Source organism: Mesocricetus auratus, unplaced genomic scaffold (genome assembly GCF_017639785.1).
Source record: "Mesocricetus auratus isolate SY011 unplaced genomic scaffold, BCM_Maur_2.0 Super-Scaffold_100008, whole genome shotgun sequence".
Lineage (NCBI taxonomy): Eukaryota > Metazoa > Chordata > Mammalia > Rodentia > Cricetidae > Mesocricetus > Mesocricetus auratus.
This window is the reverse complement of record NW_024429192.1, coordinates 70,545,388-70,564,585: the sequence shown is the minus strand read 5'-3', so window position 1 is coordinate 70,564,585 and position 19,198 is coordinate 70,545,388. Positions and strand designations below refer to the sequence as shown.

Here is a 19,198-nt window from a genome sequence, read left to right as displayed (position 1 = left end):
ACTCCAGAACTGAAATCTGTGGCTTTTGGAGGGAGTTTCTGTGAGGAGGCACAGAAGTAGCTTGCTGGGAAGCAACTTCACAGAGGCTCAGTGAGAAAGCTGAACCCTGGAGAGTAAAATTAGCTGGAGCATAGTCCAGGGTGGGTGCCAACAGCCCCTCCCTGGGCCACAGGTGGGTGGGGCATACTTCCCCCCCAGAAGCTTCAAGTCCTGGGATTCTGTCCTTCCTTCACCGTGTGAGAGGGCCTTCAGGGCTTTCTGATAGTCAGCCTCGTAATGTACACATAGTTGATTGAGGCAATTCCCACACTGGTCACTGTGGATATGGGGTAAATTAATATTGAACACTCTGCTCATATTAACAGATTAAACTGCTCTTTATTTTTGAAAACTTACAGAATATAAAAATTATTAAATTTTATAGGAATTTTAGCAGGTTTGATAAAGTATTTTTAATTTTAAACATTAGAGCTGGAGAGATGGCTCAGTTGGTGAAGTGTGTGCAGTACCTGAGTTCAGTCACCAGAACCCACATAAAAAACCCAAGCACTGGAGAGGCAGATCCCCTGAGGCCTGCTATAGAGTCAGCCTCTCCTACTTGATGACCTCCAGACCAATGAGAAAAGAGAAAGATGCCCGAAAAACACTTTGGTTGTTCTCTGCCCTCTACACGTGTACCTGTACATACAGGAATACACACATGTGTACCTGCACACACAAGAACACACAAACATACCCACACATAAAGGAACACACATGTACCTGCACATATAGGAACATAGGCATATATACCTGCACACAGGAACACACAAACATACCCACATAAAGGAGTACACAGATGTACCTTCACATACAGGAACACATACATACTCCTCAGAGATAAGCCCTGCTAATCCTCTACTGCATTTCTCTGGTCTTCATGCATATTGTGTGTGTGAGGTGAACCCAGACGAGCAAGAGAGCATGGCTGACACTGGTCTTGGTTGCTTCTTGGGTTGCTCACGGAGCTTTGTGGCCCGATGAGGGCTGGTGGGAAGAGCTATGTGGCACATTGCTGAGGTTCTGACCAACCTGTAACCTAGCAGAGGTCAGCGTCACTCCACGGCTTCTGCAGTGCCAGAAAGGGACTGGTGTGCTTTATGCTGGCCAAATTCGACAGGCTCGTGTATCTCTACACCAAGAGAATAAATGCATGCAGTGGGGGGTTGCCGGGCCTATGGCATGGACACTGGCAGAGTTCAGCCAGAGGCTACAGCAGGGCCAAGGGCAGCAGGAAGAGGTAAGCAGGAAAGGACAATTCAGGAGCCATGCTTGGTTGACTTTACTGTGCTAAGCATTGCATGTTCCTAGCAAGGTGGAGGAGACAGCAGCCCCACTTTCAGATGCAGAAATGGAAGTTCCCACTGTGGAAGCAGCATCGGCACGGGGGGAGTCCCTTTTCCCACTTAAGGGTACAGGAGAACTGAATTGGGAATAAGGTACCCCCTGCAACACTAGAGTCAGCTGTGGTCCTCAGCAGAAAGAGCTTGGAGTTTGTAAGGGTCCAGGATATTAGCATAGTAATTAAAGTCGTTATTGAGAGACCAGGATGAATGGGAAAGAGTATATTAAGTTTATAACTTAAGTTACCCAGCACAATTTTGCATTTTAGTAAATTGTTAAATCTACTCACTGCCTACATGTAGGTGCCTGGCAGGCAGTCTTGCCTCTCAGGAACACTGAGCATGCAAACTGACAAATACAGAGTAACAGGAACCTTGGTATATGCATACGGTTTTGATTTTTCCTTCAAAAAGATTCAACAGCATTTCCTGGGCTGACAAGAGGGAGGCTGGGCCTGCTAGCCCCTCTGAGGGGATGCTGTGGAGGAGGCCCGAGCTGCCTCCCCAGCCTTGGCTTTGAAGGAAACCCTTACAGTTCTTAGCAAACACTGCCAGGCCTCCTAGACATTTCCTTTCTAATGTTTGAGAGGTGGGTGTTTAAAGGGGAGTGGGGTAGTGAGTACCTAACCAGAGTTGGAGAGCCAGCAGGCAAGAGGGTGAAGGTCCCTGTAGGGGATGATCTCCTGGCATGCTCCCAGCTCCTCACGGGTGTGCATGACAGTCCCTTCTAGTCCTTGTGTTATGGGGAGACAACTGAAATTGGTAGCACAGGGCTCAGCCTCTAGAAACATGGGGCGAATGCCGCTCATGCTTTCAACATCTCACTCATCCTGGAAGTTGTTTCCCTGAAACAGTCATCTTAGCTATAAAGTAATTACATTTGAAACCAAAAACATGTGGATGATCTCCTTGGATATATATTTCACCAGTGTGTGTGTGTGTGTGTGTGTGTGAGAGAGAGAGAGAGAGAGAGAGAGAGAGAGAGAGAGAGAGAGAGAGAGAGAGAGAGAGAGAGAGAGACAGAGAGAGAGAGACAGAGAGAGAGAGAGAGACCGAGACCAGGCTGGCCTCAAGATCCACAGAGATCTGCCTGCCTCTGCCTCCTGGGATTAAAGGTGTGTGCCACCACTGCTTGGCTATAATTTCTTAATGTAAGCATGTGGAGCTCTGTGGAAAGATGAGAAAACTATCTGGGACTACCATAGGTTATCAAATAAAATTAACATGCATCTTGGGTAAACCACCTAAAGTAGGTAACTGGTCTACCAAGGACTTGATTGATGCCTATTTCTCAGTCTGGAGCAGTTCAGCTCACAGCTGAATTGATCCTCATTTAAAAATTGAAAAGTGCCAAATGGCAATTTCAAAGATCAAGTCTCCTTTCCCCCTCTGCTTGAGGAGGTGGGTGGAAGAGGCTGAGTGCAGCTGGTGGTGGTCTGCCCATCTGCCTCCACGCCACACCACAGCGAGAGCCAGCAGCCATACCACTCCAGTCAGCAAAGGCCAAGCCAGGCCCTCTTCTGGTAGGTCTGGAGGTGCTCCTCAGCTCCCCCAGCAGCCATGATTCCCACTGGTCACACATTGAGAGTCCGGGGAGCTGATGTCTGAAAGATGGCTGAGGGATTCGGTGTGAATTTCCTCACTTCTGGAACCTGAAGAAGAAGTGTGGCCACATTAGTGAGCTCTTTCCTCCACTCATCCCAATCCTTGGCTCTGGGAAAAGAATTCCTTGCCCCTTGCAGCAGCTGGCAGTGGAAGTTAGCAGAGTGAGCTTCATCACCGCTATGGGGTGACATAGGGAACATGAGATCCCTTTGCCTTTAATTGGGTAAAGATGCTAACTAGCCCTGCAGTCCTTCGAAAGAACCCAAGCTTCACATGTAGCATGCCTGAGTCACGTAGGTTTTAGTGTTTTTGCAAGGAGCAGGGCTGTGTTGAGGCTGAACTCAGGGCTTTGTGTATGCTAGACATCAGTCTACCACTGAGCTACACTCCCACCCTTGAGTGTCACCAGCCCTATGAGTAGTCAGGGGACATGACAGGAGGCGGACAGATGCTCTCACTAGAGTGGGCAGTGCTGTTACATACAGTTGGTTGAGCACTGCTGTCCTTAACCATCATGCTATTTCCTGACCCCTGCCCTGGAGAACAACAGGTGTCCATCTTTTCAGTCCCAGAAAGCACGAGCCTCAGACTGACCTGGAAGCTGGCCGCAGGGCTGGGGTCCCATCCAGAGCTGTGAGTTGTGATGACTCTGGCTGATCTTGCCTTTGTAGATCTTGAGGGCTTCACTCCAGTCCAATCTTGGAATTCCTGCCTGCAACAGAATGGAATCACAACCTTGCACAGGGTCAATCATTTCCTGGACCCCAGCTTCTTAAAAGACTAAGCCCTGTTCACTGCTGGTCCTGCTTCAGTTCCTAATGACCTTTTGTCTTCCTGTACAAACAGGACCAGAAGCACCAGGTGCTCCAGGCAGATGGGCCAGCTCAGGAAGGTAGCTCTGAGCTAGCCTGCCCTAACATTCTGAATGTTCCACCAAGAAACCTCAGTCACATAGGCGGGAACAGCAGTGGCACAAAATTCTCATGCAGGTGAACATCAGGCAACATTTGGCGCGCGCGCGCACACACACACACACACACACACACACACACACACACACACACACACACACACACAATCCCAGTGCTCAAAGCCCTTATAGACTGGAGGCTGTCGTTTTGGATGCCAGATCACTTAGGAGGGAGCCAAGAGCCAGTGAAGGCTGTCACCTCCTTCATGCCTGCTTAGGGGCAGAAGAATGCCATCTTAATGCCCAGCACAGCAAAGGTACATCTGCTTGCAAATTGGAAAAGAGTGCTCAACCATACCTAATGGCCTGAGCTCATTTCTCAGGACCCATGTGGTGGAGTGAAGACCCAACTCACACATCTTCTGGCCGCCATGTGTGTGCTGTGATACGGGCACATGCGTGTACATACAGGTGCACAACAAAAAAGGTAAATCATGGGAGTCGGATGGATGACATAGCAGTCATGGTATAGTCTTCTGGCAAAGGATGATAGTTCCATGCCCAGCACCCACATCAGAAGTCTCATGGCCAGGCACTCAAACTCCAGGGGTCCTGTCATCACCCTTCTTCTGGCCAGGCAGGCAACTGCACTCACATGCACAGACACAAATGCACATGATTTTTAAGAATAAAACAAAATCTCATAAAAATATGTTTTTTAAAAGAATCAATTACAGTAATAATCTCAAACCTCCAAGCTGATCTGCAGGCTGAGCTTCCATGCATGAGCCATTTTCCTGGAGGGAAAGGACAGGCTAAGCTAGCCCCATACCTCTCACTGAAAAGGTTCAACTCCTCTATTCCTTGTCAGTGGACTAGGCAAGGAATAATAGGCAATGGAATATTCTGTATCTTGTCGATGTCTCTACTAAATAGTAAACTCGGAAAGGCAGTTCCTCCTTTGACTGTAAGCACAGGGCTTACTCAGAGTGCCAGGGCCAGTGCCTGTCTCTGCTAGGCCCTCTCCCTATGCTGGCCAAGCTCATGCCCTGAAGTCAACAAAGGAGTCTTTTCTTGGCAGCATCAGAGCCTTGCCTCGCTGGGCAGGCAGATGGCATGGGCAATGGGACATGGCGTCTGTTGTGGCCAGTATTCAGCGTCTTGGGTGTAAGGAAGAGCTGGGCCAGGGCCTGTCAGATAATTTCTGCTTCTGAAGCATCAAGGTTCCAAAGACCAGCTGTCTAAATCATATGCTGTTCTCTTTCTCCTGGGAAGGCAGGGCCTCTTCCCTCCCTCCCCCGCCCCCCAGCATGTCCTTCTGTCACCAGGCAGCCTAAGTCAGCTGCACTGAAGTGGCACAGGGGACTCAAAGCAGGGAGAACGTACAGCAGTCCCTGGGGTGGCTGCAGGGGGCAGTCCAGCAGGCAGGGCTTGTGATAGGATCGAGAAAGGACAGAGTGAACTCATTAGAACCCAGCTACTCATGGAGGAGAAAGGTGCACCATGGCTTACACCACGATAAGGAAAAATACAAACTGCCCTATGTTTCTGAAAAAGCATCAGCCACATTTGTTCATTTCTCTTTTTGAAACAAGGCCTCATTGTGTAGCTTTGGTTGGCCTGCAACTTGTTATGCAGACCAGAGCTGACCTTGAACTCACAGAGATTCACCTGTCTCTGCCTCCCAAGTCCTGGGATTAACTAGTATGCCATCACACCGATGGACATGACAGGCCTAGAAGGAACTGTGGAAGCAAGGCAAGGCTCTGGGCAAAGCTAGCCAGGTTGAGAGCTCCAAGCTAACTGTATAGGACTCCTATGCCCGTCTGGTCAGACAAACAAGGCAGGTCAGTCATTCCAAGGTGACCAGAAGCCAAGGGACACAGGGCCTGTTAGCAGGGAGAGATGGAAGTCTGGAGGGTCCATGGCACTTATGGTCAGGAGTGACCACAGACTTGCTCTGGTATCTATAGGGTCCCTGGATCTGTTTTCTGAATGCCTATAGAACCTTACTTGGATGAAGTATGTCTTACAAGATGGAAGGCAGGATGGGATTACTACAGCCTGATCTCCCAGAGGATCATCTCAGGCATTCCGGAGACTAGATGGTTTGGTTCTGGGGAAAGTCAGTAATGCTCCTGGGCTTTGGAGGGAGTGAGGGCTGGCAGCCAGGCTCTTGCTATTCCAGGGAAGGAAGAGGCTCCACAGGCAGGGTTTACACTTGGAAAAGCGAGCCCCCATATGCCAGTGCTTTTCCACTGCTGGCTGTGAGAAACTGGCTGGAATAGGGGGCCAAAGACCAGCTGCCTAACCCGTGCTAAAGAACGAGAGCCTGGGGGCTACAAAGTCGGTGCTGTGTCCCACTCCTTCCTGTGCTGTTTAGAGCCACGTGGTCACACCAGCTCAGTTCCTCATTTATAGCGGGACAGCAGTAGCAGAGGTCCCAGGGAGTGGAGCCATGTATGCTCGGGGGAGAGCAATAGCAACAGAGCTTAGAGGGCCCTGCAGGACATTTGGACCTACCATGTATTGTGGGATAGACAACTTCCCATAAACAACCTTTCCTGGAATATTCCTCACGAAGAGGGGCTTGCACCAACATCCCCAAGCTGCTCAGCAGCTATGAAGGGCAGCTTCCTTCCTTTCTCTGCCAGCCCCAGTGATTGTTTGACCCCTGGAAGGACCCCCGTAGAACCAACCGCTGGAAGGACCAGGGACCACTGAGACCTCTCCTGCTGTGGATTCAACACCAGCAGTCAGTTCTGCCCAAGACTCCAGCTGGGACCTGAGAACAGAAGGCCCTGTCTGCCCTGCCACTAGTGCCATTCATCTTGTAAGAGTTCAGCTTGAGTCAGAGAGCGCAAAGCCTGCTGTCTACCACACATGCCATTAAGTACCTTTAGGGGGGAAGCTGCCCTTCGGTTTACTTATTTGCTGTGTTATGTATACATTTCAATCTGTGCTCGCTGAGCTTCACAGTATCCTGTCCAGTGACAGCCCATAACTAGTGCCTCCCCAATATTGGGACAGTGGGGCCGTGACCATCTGCATGTACCACATGTGACATTTGTAGTCTGCATTTAGTTATGTGTGTGCATCTGTGCGTGGGCATGTGAGTGAGTGCAGATGCCCCAATGCCAGAGGTGTCAGATGTCATTGAAGCTGGAGTTCCAAGCCATTGTAAGACACCTGGCCTGAGCCCCGTCCTCTGTAAGAGCAGGGTGCTCTCCGAATCAGTGAGGCGCCTCTCCGGCTGCCATGTTTCAGCCACCATATACCTTTTAGTCCCAAGTTTCCATCGCACCTCCAAGGTATCTAAACGATGAAATTCCTAAAGGTATTTAACCATCTGTAACTAAGGCAGTAGTAGTGTTTTAGATAGTCCTAAACTAGGGATCCCAAATGAGACAAAAAATAATTGGGGTATATAGCTGTATGCCTAAGAAAAGGCTAACATACAGACAGTTATTAACATTCAGACTATTTATGGTCAAACATCACATCAGGTTTAAAAAAAAAGTAACACACACACACACTAATATATATTAAAGATTTTTAAACAAGATGACAGCAAGAATGGTACCATGGAAGAAACAGAGTGTGTATGGAGTCATTGTACATTAAGAATTAGAAAAGATCCATCTGTCTGGGAGGGGTGGCGTGAGGGTTTTAAGGCGGTATCTGTTATTTTTGTCATTTCTAATTTTCCCACTATGAGTGGAAAGAGGATGCAGGAAGTCCTTAGTTGTCCAAAGCTGAGCTGCTAAGGGAGCAAAAGACCTTTGTGCAGTGGGATCTTGATCAGAGCAGGCACTGGCCCTGGGCCCTGGAGGGTTGGCTTATGCACAGCCCTCTGAGCTCACCCCACCCAAGTTAAAGGGCAGCAGTCTGAGAGGGAAGGAGGAGGAATCGGGAGGGGGGACTCCCTTTTGGATCCCAGGGTAGGTTGCTGCAGAGAAGGCAGGGAAGGCCATGCCTGTAGTGTCAGAAGACCAAAGGGATGATCTAAAGGCTCCCCTGTCACTCTTCAGATCCTGTGGCATCTAGGCTCCATGTCGTCCCCCCCCCCCCGGCTTTGGGACTCAGTTTCCTGCCACCACCGGTGGAAAGATTCGAAGTGGTCTCCTGCCATAGCCAGATACCCACCTGTAAGACGTGGTCGCTACCGCAGCTGCGTCCAAGTCCCCCACAGGGAGCACGTAGACCGCTCTGGCGGAGGGCGCCAAAGACTGGCCCCTGCGGCCGCCCGGCCCGGGCACGCGCTCCTGCGCCGCATCCCGGGTCCCCGCGCGCGCGGTCCGCACGCCGAAGTCACGCTGGTACTGGGTGAGCGGCACGGTGCGGCTGGGCTCCCGCGCGCCTGCCACAGACGGGCTCCCACGGGAGGCGGTGCAGTCCGCGCCCGGCCCCTCGCTCCCGGGGTCCGAGTAGCCGTGCAGAGTCAGTGGCACCGCCACATCCGAGCGGTCCAGCTGGTTCCAGCGCCGGGCCAGGCAGCACAGCCGGCTGATGCAGGGCCACGCCATGCCTCTCGGCCACGCGCCCGCGCCGCGCGCGCCCGCCCGCCCGCCCGCTGCCTCCGCGCAACCGGGCGCCCAGCAAGGACGGCCTATGGGCAGCCTTAAACCGCCTGTGGCCTTGGGTGGTTGAACCTCCAAATACCCCGAATGTGACCTCATAAATCAGACCTGGGGTTCGCAGAGGGCGAGGCCTGAGGGAGGCAGGTCCTCGCCATCACTCTGCCTGAAGCTGGGTGAGGGTGGCTTGAACAGAGGTCTCTGCTGGCACTGTGGACACGGAATAGAGCTAAGCTGTGCCTGGGGACTCCGCGGTCACCCAGGGTGGAAGTGGGGGGCAACAAGGAGGGTGATGCAGGGAACATTGGGGGCCATGTTTCTTGAAAAACATGTTTGAGTCAACCCATGACTTTGCCTTGTACCGTGCTGGTTTTAGTGTGTGACAACCAATCCCGTTTTCGTTAAAACCTGCCATTAGCTTCCAGTCGGCCTCTCCCTAGGCTCGAAAACCCCTAAATTCCTTCCTCTGCTATGCATGTGTGCTGTATTCGGGGTTGAAGATCAGTTTAACACAGAGACAACACCAGCTGCCCTGGAAAGGCTTTCTGAGTGTATCCAGTCTGTACTCAACCATAAAAACACTGTTAGTTACACGAAATTCTGGCTGAACTTGGAAGGTGTCCACCTCAGAGGACTGCCCCTCAGAAGTTGTACGGAAGTGACATACCATTGCCAGTTTAACAGCCCAAGCCTGCCTATGGCCCCATATTGACAAAGTTAAACCTGGGGCTTGGAAAGTCGTTTGTCAAAGGTGCATTCATGGGGATCCCAAAGGTATCTCTGCTTATCCAGAGCAGACTGACTTTGTGAACTGGGAGCTGGGCTCTGGGTTAGTCAACCTGGAAGCAGAAAGCTAGTAGCTATAAAATAAAGCACAGGAGAAAACTACAGCACACTACAGCCCGCCGTTCCTAAGGAGCCAGTTGAGGGCACAGGGAGTCCTTTGATTAGCAGACTGATGGAGAGTCGGAAAGGCTCTTGGTTTGGAAGCAGGGCAGGGTAGTGTTCTCGTTTTTGTTTGTTCGTTTTTAGACAGGGTTTCTCTGTGTAACACTTCTGGCTGTCCTGGAACTCACTCTGTAGACCAGGCTGGCATGGAACTCATAGAGATCTGCCTGCCTCTGCTTCTCAAGTGCTGGGATTAATTAAAGTCATGTTATCACCACCACTGCACAGCAAGAGTAGTGTTTTTAAGTCGAAAGGAAGCAATCACATCATGTCAGGGGCAGGCTGAGCTTGGAGTGGATTTTTTTCCGGGGGGTTGTTTGTATGTTTGGCTTTTTACAGTAAACTTCTTCACAGCATAGAAGGAACCACCCTTTAATTTATGAGGTCATTTTTCCTGGGGAGGCTTTTGTATACATCCAAAATACTTTCCCAGCAGGGAAGAGGAATTCCTTCCTTCCTTTCTTCCTTCCTTCCTTCCTTCTCTTCAGAAGACAAAATATTGTTTCACAAGCTGGGTGACATCCAGAGGGGAGAGGTGTAGTGTCTGGGCAGCCAAGCTTCTAGGTCATTTAAGTGAAAATACTCTTTCATGGCCAGTGAGATGACTCGAGGCTAAAGGCACTTCCCACCAAGCCTAGTGCCCTGAGTTCATTCCCGAGGACTCACGTGACAGAAGTACACACTCCCCGACTGTCCTGTGACCTCTGGGTGAATTATGGTGCATATACCTACACACAAAGGCAAGATAAACAACAAATGCAGGAAAACCTCTTAAAGATGTGTTTATTGTATGTGTGTGAGTACATGTATGTGTGTACACCATTCGCAGAGGCCAAAAGAGTGAGTCAGATCCCCCAGGGTGGGGCTATAGATGGCTATGCGCTAGCACACGGATGATGGGAACTACACACACACCTTTTAAATTGTGTTTTTCATTCTCAAGAGATTGAACCCAGGACTGTGTGCACCCCTGAGCTACCTCCATGGACCCCTTTACTTGTTCACGCATCAAGCTTACATCCTGCTAGGGCCGATTTTGAGTGCCCTCAAGATTTATTGTGTTAGATGAGAAAAATGTTAGCCCAGATGGTATAAATGGGGAGGGCTGAGGCTAGGCTAGCCTGTGGGAAGGAGGAGTCAGGGAACCACTGAGGGATGGCAGAGGGTAGGGCAGAGCTGGCCTTGATGGACACACAGGGAGTTAACTTTCTCTTGCAAGGCAGTAGGGGATGATGTGTATTTCTGGGACTCTGTCAGTGACATTTCCAGAGCCAGCTGGAGAAATAGTCTGGGGCTGGACAGATGAGGGATGGCACTAGAGGCTTGGTACACGGAGTGGAGAGGAAGGCCTGGGTTCTAGGATTAAGAATCCAGTCAGGGAAATCTGGGATAGCAAGATGGCACTTGGATGGTAAAGGCACTTGCCACCAAGCCTGATAGCTTGAATTTGAGCCCCAGGCCCCATGTGGTGAAAGGAGAGAACCAACTCTTACAGATTCTCTTCTGACCACACACATGATGTGGGTTCCTCCCATGCAACAAATAAAGTTTAAATTGTTTTGAAGATGGACTTTTTATTTGTTTTATGTGTTGAGTATTTAGTCTGCATGTGTGTGTACCACTGTGTGTAGCACTGGAGGAGGCCAAGAGGTTGTTGGAGCTTCTGGAGCTGGAGTTGCAGACAGCTGTGAGCCACCATGTGGGTGCTGGGAACCAAACCAGGTCCTCAGGAAGAGCAGTCAGTGCTCTTAACCACTGAGCCATCTCTCCGGACCCCAAAGATGGAAATCTTGATGAGCTCCGAGGCTGCTTCTCTAGGTGACCTCACTTCTTTTGCCAGCAGTGCTGAGGTGTCACCAGCAGTGCTGAGGTGCACTCAGTCCCCACCCCCACACCACATACCCCCACCCACTCACAACCCAAACCGCCACTCCCCCACACCCCCACAACCTGTAACTATCACAGTGCCTCTAGAGACACATGGACTAGATGAGGGTACAGAATGTCTGGACTCAGAAGACCCACACCACAACGGAAGCCACAGAGGTTCCTATTAGGAAATGAGAGTGGAGGAAGGGAGGTCAGGCAGCAGCCAGGGGACCCTCTCCTTCAGGGACAGCGTAGCCAAGTAGCACCCAGGGAGAACATGGTCTGGGAAGCAGAGATCAAACCTCAGCAGAGAGGCCATCCTAGGGGTATTGAATACCCACCGTGTGCAGCTAGGAGAGGAGCCATGGCTGGCCTCATGCAGGCTTGTGTGGGCAGCATGATACCTGTAGCAAACATGGCCTTCCCCATGCTCTAGCACTGAACCTGAAGGATCCCATCCTCACCTTCACAGAACTCAATGTTTAAACGGTGTTTTACTCAGAGAGCCAGCAATCTGGGAAGCAGGGCAAAGCCCGCCTTCAAAATTTAGTCTTTTCCCTTTGGTCTTGTGTTTTTCATTGTCAAAGCCTCCCCCACCTGTGTGCCTGTGTGCATGCATGCATATGTGGGGGTGGGGGAGTGTCACACCACGAGTCTTGCACCCCTCTCAATGCTGGTTGGATAATATCTAGATTATCGCTAACTCAGAGCAAATAGCAGTGCATATTCACTAAGGGGCTTCCACAGTGTACATTCCACAGTGAGCTCTTAGGACCAGCCTGTCTTCTGTCTCTTGACAAGTGCTGAGGTTACAGACATGTCCAGCCATGTCCAGCTTTCTACATGGGTGTTAGGTATCGGATCTCCCGCCTCACGCTTCCAGACAACGTACCTACATAGTGTCTCCTTTCGTCTTTCTTTTCCCTGCTTCTTTGTTTGGAATTCTCAGATAAATCCTGCCTGTCCATTGACTGAAACTACTTTATTCATCAGTCAATGAAAGCAACACATATTTGCAGCATGCAGAAGGACCTCCCCATCACTACAGTTAAAAACATTTACTATCATACCCCACAGCATCCCACATAGAGGTCAGAAAAGAAGTCCAGCCATCAGAGGCATTACAAAGACCATCACAGGGACAGGTGTACCTTATCTTCATAGGATGCTGGCAAGACCTTGCCCTCTACATTCTCACTCCTGGGATCAGGAAGGCTTTTGGGGGCAGGTACATTGTGAGTCTTCCCAGACTGTGATGCTGTGCTCTTAAGAAGTACAGAGTAAGTCACCTCATCTGAGAACACAACCGGAAGCACCCACGCCAAGAGTCTGCCTCAGATGGTCCACAGCAGGAATTCCAGAGGTCACGTTATTTCTCCCTACCAGATTTAGATAATTCTCAGCACATCCCGTGAAAATCAAGGAATTCGTTACTCTCAAGGCAGACAATCCCCCCGTGTTTCCAGTCACATGTCCTCAGCTTGTGATGTCAGAGTCAGCCACAAGCTTTTTAAACTTGAAATACAGTTTCATTTCCTAGGCTCAGGGGAGCACAAACTCCCACGAGCACAGTAAAAGTGTCTGCTCAGCAGACATTTAAAACCCTCTTTCCAGAGGATGAAGAGGTGGTTCTGTAGTTAGAAGCACTTGCTGCTCTTGCAGAATACCCGGGTTTAGTTCCCAGTAGCAACATGACATCTCACAAGCCCCTGTGACTCCAGTTCTAGCGGCTCTGACGCCCTCCTTTGACTTCTGAGGGCTCCTTCTGCACCTAGTGCATGTGCATACACTCTGGCATGTACACATAACAAAATACAAATAAGCAAACATTAGAATATTCAGGTGTGGTGCCACACACCTTTAATCCCAGCACTGAGGAGTGAGATGCAGGCTGATATCTGTGAATTTGAGGTCAGCCTGGTCTGCATAGTGACTGCCAGGTCAGTCAGGGTTACATATTGAGATCCTGTCTCAAAAATAAAAGCAAACAAACAAACACTCTTTGCCAAGTACGTACATGCATTTTCATCCTGGTTAAATGGTATTCCATGGACTGGAGAAACGTCTCAACAGTTCAGAGCACCTGCTGCTCTTACAGAGGAACTGAGTTCAGTTTACAGTATCCACATGACAACTCGCAACTTTTTATTACTCCAGGGGGTCTGGTGCTTTCTTCTGGCCTCTGTGGGTTCCTGCACGCATGTGGTGCACATACACTCAGAAGCACACATACACACTATATACATACTTACAAGTTTTAAAGTCAGTACATACACTCATACACACTATATACATACACACAAGAATTTTTCTGATTTTATTTTTTCTCAATGTATGTTTTTATTTAAATTAGAAACATGAATGCTTCACATGCCAATCCCAGCTCCCTCTCCCACCCCTCCTCCCTTGTCCCTCCACCAGTCCCCGCAGCCCCCCACCCCATCCCTACATCATTCCCTAGGGAGGGTGAAGCCCTCCTTGTGGGGATCTCCAAAGTCTGTCATTTCATCCAATACAGGAACTAGGCCCTTCCCCATGTGTCCAGGCTAAGCGAGCATCCCTCTATTTGGAATGGGCTCCCAAAGATCATTCATAAACTATGGTAAACACTGATCTGCTACCCAAGGCCCCAGTGATTTCTGTGGCCTCCTCACTGGGACTACATTCATGGAGTCTGGGTCAGTCCCATGTGGCCTCTCAGCCATGAATTTGGGATTCGAAAGCTCCCTCTTATCTGGTCAGCTGTCTTTGCGGGTTTCACCATCATGGTTTTTACCCCTTTGCTCATCACTCCTCCATCTCTGTCACTTGGTTCCAGGAGTTCAGTTCACATACACACAAGTTTTAAAGTCAGGATCTAACTATATAGCTTTGGTTGGCCTGAAAGTCATTAAGCAAGCAAGGCTGCTCTCAAACTCATAGAGATCCACCCGCACCAACACACTGGCTCTAAACATTTATTTTAAAAAGGTTTGCCATTGTCTTAGTTAGGGTTTCTATTGCTGTGAAGAGATACCATGACCGTGGCAACTCTTATAAAGGAAAACATTTAACTGGGACTGGCTTACAGTTTCAGAGGTTTAGTCCATTGACATGGCAGGAAGCTTGGGGACCTCCCCACCCCTCCCTCTCTCTCCTCCCCCCCCTCTCTGTGTGGTGTGAAGGTTTGTGTATGAGCATATGTGTGCTGGATTATGCCTGAGTGCCTGCTGGCTGTTGCTTGCCTAGTGGTTTATGTGGCAGCGTTAGGCCAGAGTAAATAAAGTATGTCTTATCTACTGGTGCCTCCTCATAATCCCTTCAACCTCCCATGATCCTCTTCTTCTCGTGACACTGGAGTATGGACCTCGTAGCCATTGTGCTGGGTGAACAAAGCCCTGGTTGTTAGTAAGACACAGATATCAATGTATCCTCAAAGACAGCTTTGAATCTCTAATTTGTTTGGCTGTCTGTTGATCTTAAGATGCCTCCTTTATCTCCGTGAAGGCTGAACTCTAGCAAGCCTTACTGGTGTCGTAAGAAACACTTCTCATGGGCCAGTCCACCTCTCTATAAGTTGATCTGGGGATCTACTGTTCAGGTTTTCAGAAGCACCAGTCATATACTTGAACCGGTGTCTAGAACCTGAAAGGGTCAAATCTCACATAATCAGGTATTTTAGACAGGTTTAAAATCTGTCCTGATAGTGTATGCAATATTTCATTTTTTTTTTTTTTTTTTTTTTTTTGTTTTTTTTTTGTTTTTTTTTTTTTTTTAGGATGATATGTTTTATTTATTTTTTTTATTTATTTATTTTTATTTTTTCATTAATATTTTTTTATTATTCCATTTTAAATTTAGATAAGAAACAAGGTTGCTTCACAAGTCAGTACGAGGTCCCTCTCCCTTTCCCTCCCCTCCTCCCGTGCCCTCCCCCCATCCCCCCCCCCCGTTATCCCCTCATTCCCCCAGGGAGGGTGAGGCCCTCCATGGGGGTGTCCATAGTCTGTCATTTCATATAGGGCAGGGCCTAGACCCTTCCCCAAGAGTTCAGGGTGAGAGTGCACCTCACATTGTTCTATGGGAGTCCAGAGACCGTGTGTATACTTGGGATGGGTACTGATCTGCTGTCCAAGGCTCAATAGATTACCTAGGCCTCCTCACTGACACCCAGATTCAGGGGGTCTTGATCAGTCCCATGCTGGATTCCCAGGCTGATGCCTGGGATTCAAGAGTTAACCTTTGTCTGGTCAGCTGTTTCTGGGGGTTCAACCAGCCCAGTCTTAATCCCTTTGATCATCAGTCCTCCCTCTCTGATACTGGCTTTCTTGAGTTCAGCTCGGTACTTAACCAGCCAGTAAATGAAGTTTCTGTTTCCCAGACTCTCTGGCAATAGGATTGTAGGCTGGCACTCCCCAGATCTATGTCTAAAATCCATATATGAGAGAGTACATGCCATGTTTCTCTTTTTGTGACTGGGTTACCTCACTCAGGATGGTTTCTTCTAGTGTCATCCATTTGCCTGCGAATCTCATGATTCCATTATTTTTTTCTGCTGAATAGTACTCCATTGTGTAGATGTACCACATTTTCTCTATCCATTCTTCGGGTGAGGGACATCTAGGTTGCTTCCAAGTTCTGGCTATTACAAATAAAGCTGCTATGAACATAGTGGAACAGACATCTTTGTTATATGAATGGGCATCTTTTGGATATATGCCTAAGAGTGCAGTTGCTGGGTCTTGTGGTAGGTTTATTCCCATTTTTCTGAGGAATCTCCATACTGCTTTCCAAAGTGGCTGAACCAGTTGGCACTCCCACCAGCAATGGAGGAGTGTCCCCCTTTCACCACATCCTCTCCAGCATAAATTGTCATTGGTGTTTTTGATTTTAGCCATTCTGACAGGAGTGAGATGGTATCTCAGAGTTGCTTTGATTTGCATTTCCCGGATGGCTAAGGATGTTGAGCACTTTCTCAAGTGCCTCTCAGCCATTTTAGACTCCTCTATTGAAAACTCTCTATTTAGTTCTGCAGCCCACTTCTTAATTGGGTCCTTTGCTGTTTTGGAGACTTGCTTCTTGAGTTCTTTGTAAATTTTGGAGATCAACCCTCTGTCAGATGTGGGATTAGTGAATATTTTTTCCCATTCTGTGGGCTGCCTTTTTGTCTTGCTGACTGTGTCCTTTGCCTTACAGAAGCTTCTCAGTTTCAGTAGGTCCCATTTATTAATTGTTGATCTCACTGTCTGTGCTACTGGTGTTATGTTCAGGAAGCTGTCTCCTGTACCAATTCTTTCAAGGGTACCACCCACTTTCTCTTCTAAGAGGTTCAGTGTGGCTGGATTTATGTTGAGGTCTTTGATCCATTTGGACTTAAGTTTTGTGCATGGCGATAAACATGGATCGATCCGCATTTTTCTACATGCCAGTCTCCAATTATGCCAGCACCATTTGTTGAAGATGCTTTCTTTATTCCATTGTATATTTTTAGCTTCTTTGTCAAAGATCAGATGTTCGTACGTGTGTGGGTTAATACCCGGATTTTCAATTCGATTCCATTGGTCTGCCTGTCTATTTTTGTGCCAATACCAAGCTGTTTTCAGGACTATAGCTCTATAATAGAGCTTGAGGTCAGGGATAGTGATGCCTCCGGACGTTGCCTTGTTGAACAGGGTTGTTTTGGCTATCCTGGGTCTTTTGTTTTTCCATACAAAATTGATTATTGTTCTTTCAAGGTCTGTGAAGAATTGTGCTGGGATTTTAATGGGGATAGCATTGAATCTGTAGATTGCTTTTGGCAGGATTGCCATTTTTACTACATTGATCCTACCTATCCAAGAGCATGGGAGATCTTTCCATTTTCTGAGGGCTTCTTTAATTTCTTTCTTTAAAGATTCAAAGTTCTTACGATACAGGTCTTTCACTTGTTTGGTTAGCGTTACCCCAAGGTATTTTATGTTGTTTGTGGCAATTGTAAAGGGTGATGTTTCTCTGATTTCTCTTTCAGCCCTTTTATCATCTGTATATAGTAGGGCTACTGACTTTCTTGAGTTGATCTTGTAACCTGCCACTTTGCTGAAGGTGTTAATCAGCTGTAAGAGTTCCCTGGTAGAGTTCTTTGGGTCACTGATATAAACTATCATATCGTCTGCAAACAGTGAAAGTTTGACTTCTTCCTTCCCAATTTGTATCCCCTTGATCCCCCTTTGTTGTCGTATGGCTATAGCTAGAACTTCAAGTACCATGTTGAAAAGGTATGGAGAGAGTGGACAGCCTTGTTTTGTTCCTGATTTTAGAGGAATTGCGTTGAGTTTCTGTCCATTTAGTTTGATGTTGGCTGTTGGTTTACTGTATATGGCTTTTATTATGTTTAAGTATGTCCCTGTTATCCCAGATCTCTCCAAGACCTTTATCATGAAGGGATGTTGGATTTTGTCAAAGGCTTTTTCAGCATCTAGTGAGATGATCATGTGATTTTTGTTTTTCAGCTTGTTTATATGGTGGATTACGTTGATGGATTTTCGTATGTTGAACCATCCCTGCATCCCTGGGATGAAACCTACTTGATCGTGGTGAATGATTGTTTTGATGTGTTCTTGGATCCGATTTGCCAGTATTTTATTGAGTATTTTTGCATCAATGTTCATGAGGGATATTGGTCTGAAGTTCTCTTTCTTGGTTGTATCTTTGTGTGGCTTGGGGATCAAGGTTATTGAAGCCTCATAGAAAGAGTTTGGCAAAGACCCTTCTGCTTCTATTGTGTGGAACACTTTGAGAAGAATTGGTATAAGCTGTTCTTTGAATTTGTGGTAGAATTCTGCACTGAGGCCATCTGGACCTGGACTTTTTTTGGTTGGGAGACTTTTGATGACAGCTTCTATTTCCATAGGGGTTATAGGTCTATTTAAATTGCTTATCTGTTCTTGATTTAGTTTTGGCAAATGATAGCTGTCCAGGAAGTCATCCATTTCCTTTAAATTTTCGAATTTTGTGGAGTACAGGTTTTCAAAGTATGACCTAATGATTCTCTGGATTTCCTCAGAGTCTGTTGTTATGTCCCCCTTTTCATTTCTGATTTTGTTAATTTGCGTGTTCATTCTCTGCTGTTTGGTAAGTTTGGACAAAGGTTTGTCTATCTTGTTGATTTTCTCAAAGAACCAACTCTTCGTTGCATTGATTCTTTGTATTGTTTTCCTGGTTTCTACTTTGTTGATTTCAGCCCTCAATTTGATTATTTCCTGGCGTCTACTCCTCCTGGGGGAGTTTGCTTCTTTGTGTTCTAGAGCTTTTAGCTGTGATGTTAATTCTCTGGTATAACTGTTTTCCTGTTTCTTCATGTGAGCACTTAGTGCTATGAACTTCCCCGTAGCACTGCTTTCAAAGTGTCCCATAGGTTTGGGTATGTTGTGTCTTCATTCTCATTGAGTTCGAGGAAGTCTTTAATTTCTTTTTTTATTTCCTCTTTGACCCAGGGATGGTGCAGTTGAGCATTATTCAATTTCCATGAGTTTGTAGGTTTTCTGCAATTTGTGTTGTTGTTGAATTCTAATTTTAAGGCATGGTGGTCTGATAAGATGCATGGAGTTATTCCAATTTTTTTGTAGCTGCTGAGGTTTGATATGTTGCCAAGTATGTGGTCGATTTTTGAGAAGGTTCCATGTGGTGGTGAGAAGAAGGTATATTCTTTTTTATGTGGATGAAATGTTCTATAGATATCTGTTAATCCCAGTTGGGTCATTACTTCTATTAGACCCTTTGCTTCTTTGTTGAGTTCCTGTCTGGTATTCTTGTCTAGTGGTGAGAGTGGTGTGTTGAAATCTCCCACTATAACTGTGTGGGGCTTTAGATGAGATTTAAGTTCTAATAATGTTTCTTTAACGAATGTGGATGCCTTTGTATTGGGGGCATAGATGTTCAGGATAGACACT

General features: G+C 47.6%; 1 protein-coding gene across 1 annotated transcript; it reads right to left on the bottom strand.

Moving 5' to 3' along the window:
• Positions 1-1,306: 1,306 nt before the first annotated feature.
• Positions 1,307-8,441, bottom strand: Map6d1 (MAP6 domain containing 1). The gene is made up of 3 exons (XM_040751103.1): positions 8,044-8,441; positions 3,582-3,699; positions 1,307-3,034 (listed from the first exon to the last, which is right to left on the bottom strand). Exons 1-3 carry the CDS (start codon positions 8,421-8,423, stop codon positions 2,957-2,959), a joined length of 576 nt encoding a protein of 191 aa, XP_040607037.1. The 5' UTR covers positions 8,424-8,441; the 3' UTR covers positions 1,307-2,956.
• Positions 8,442-19,198: the final 10,757 nt, after the last annotated feature.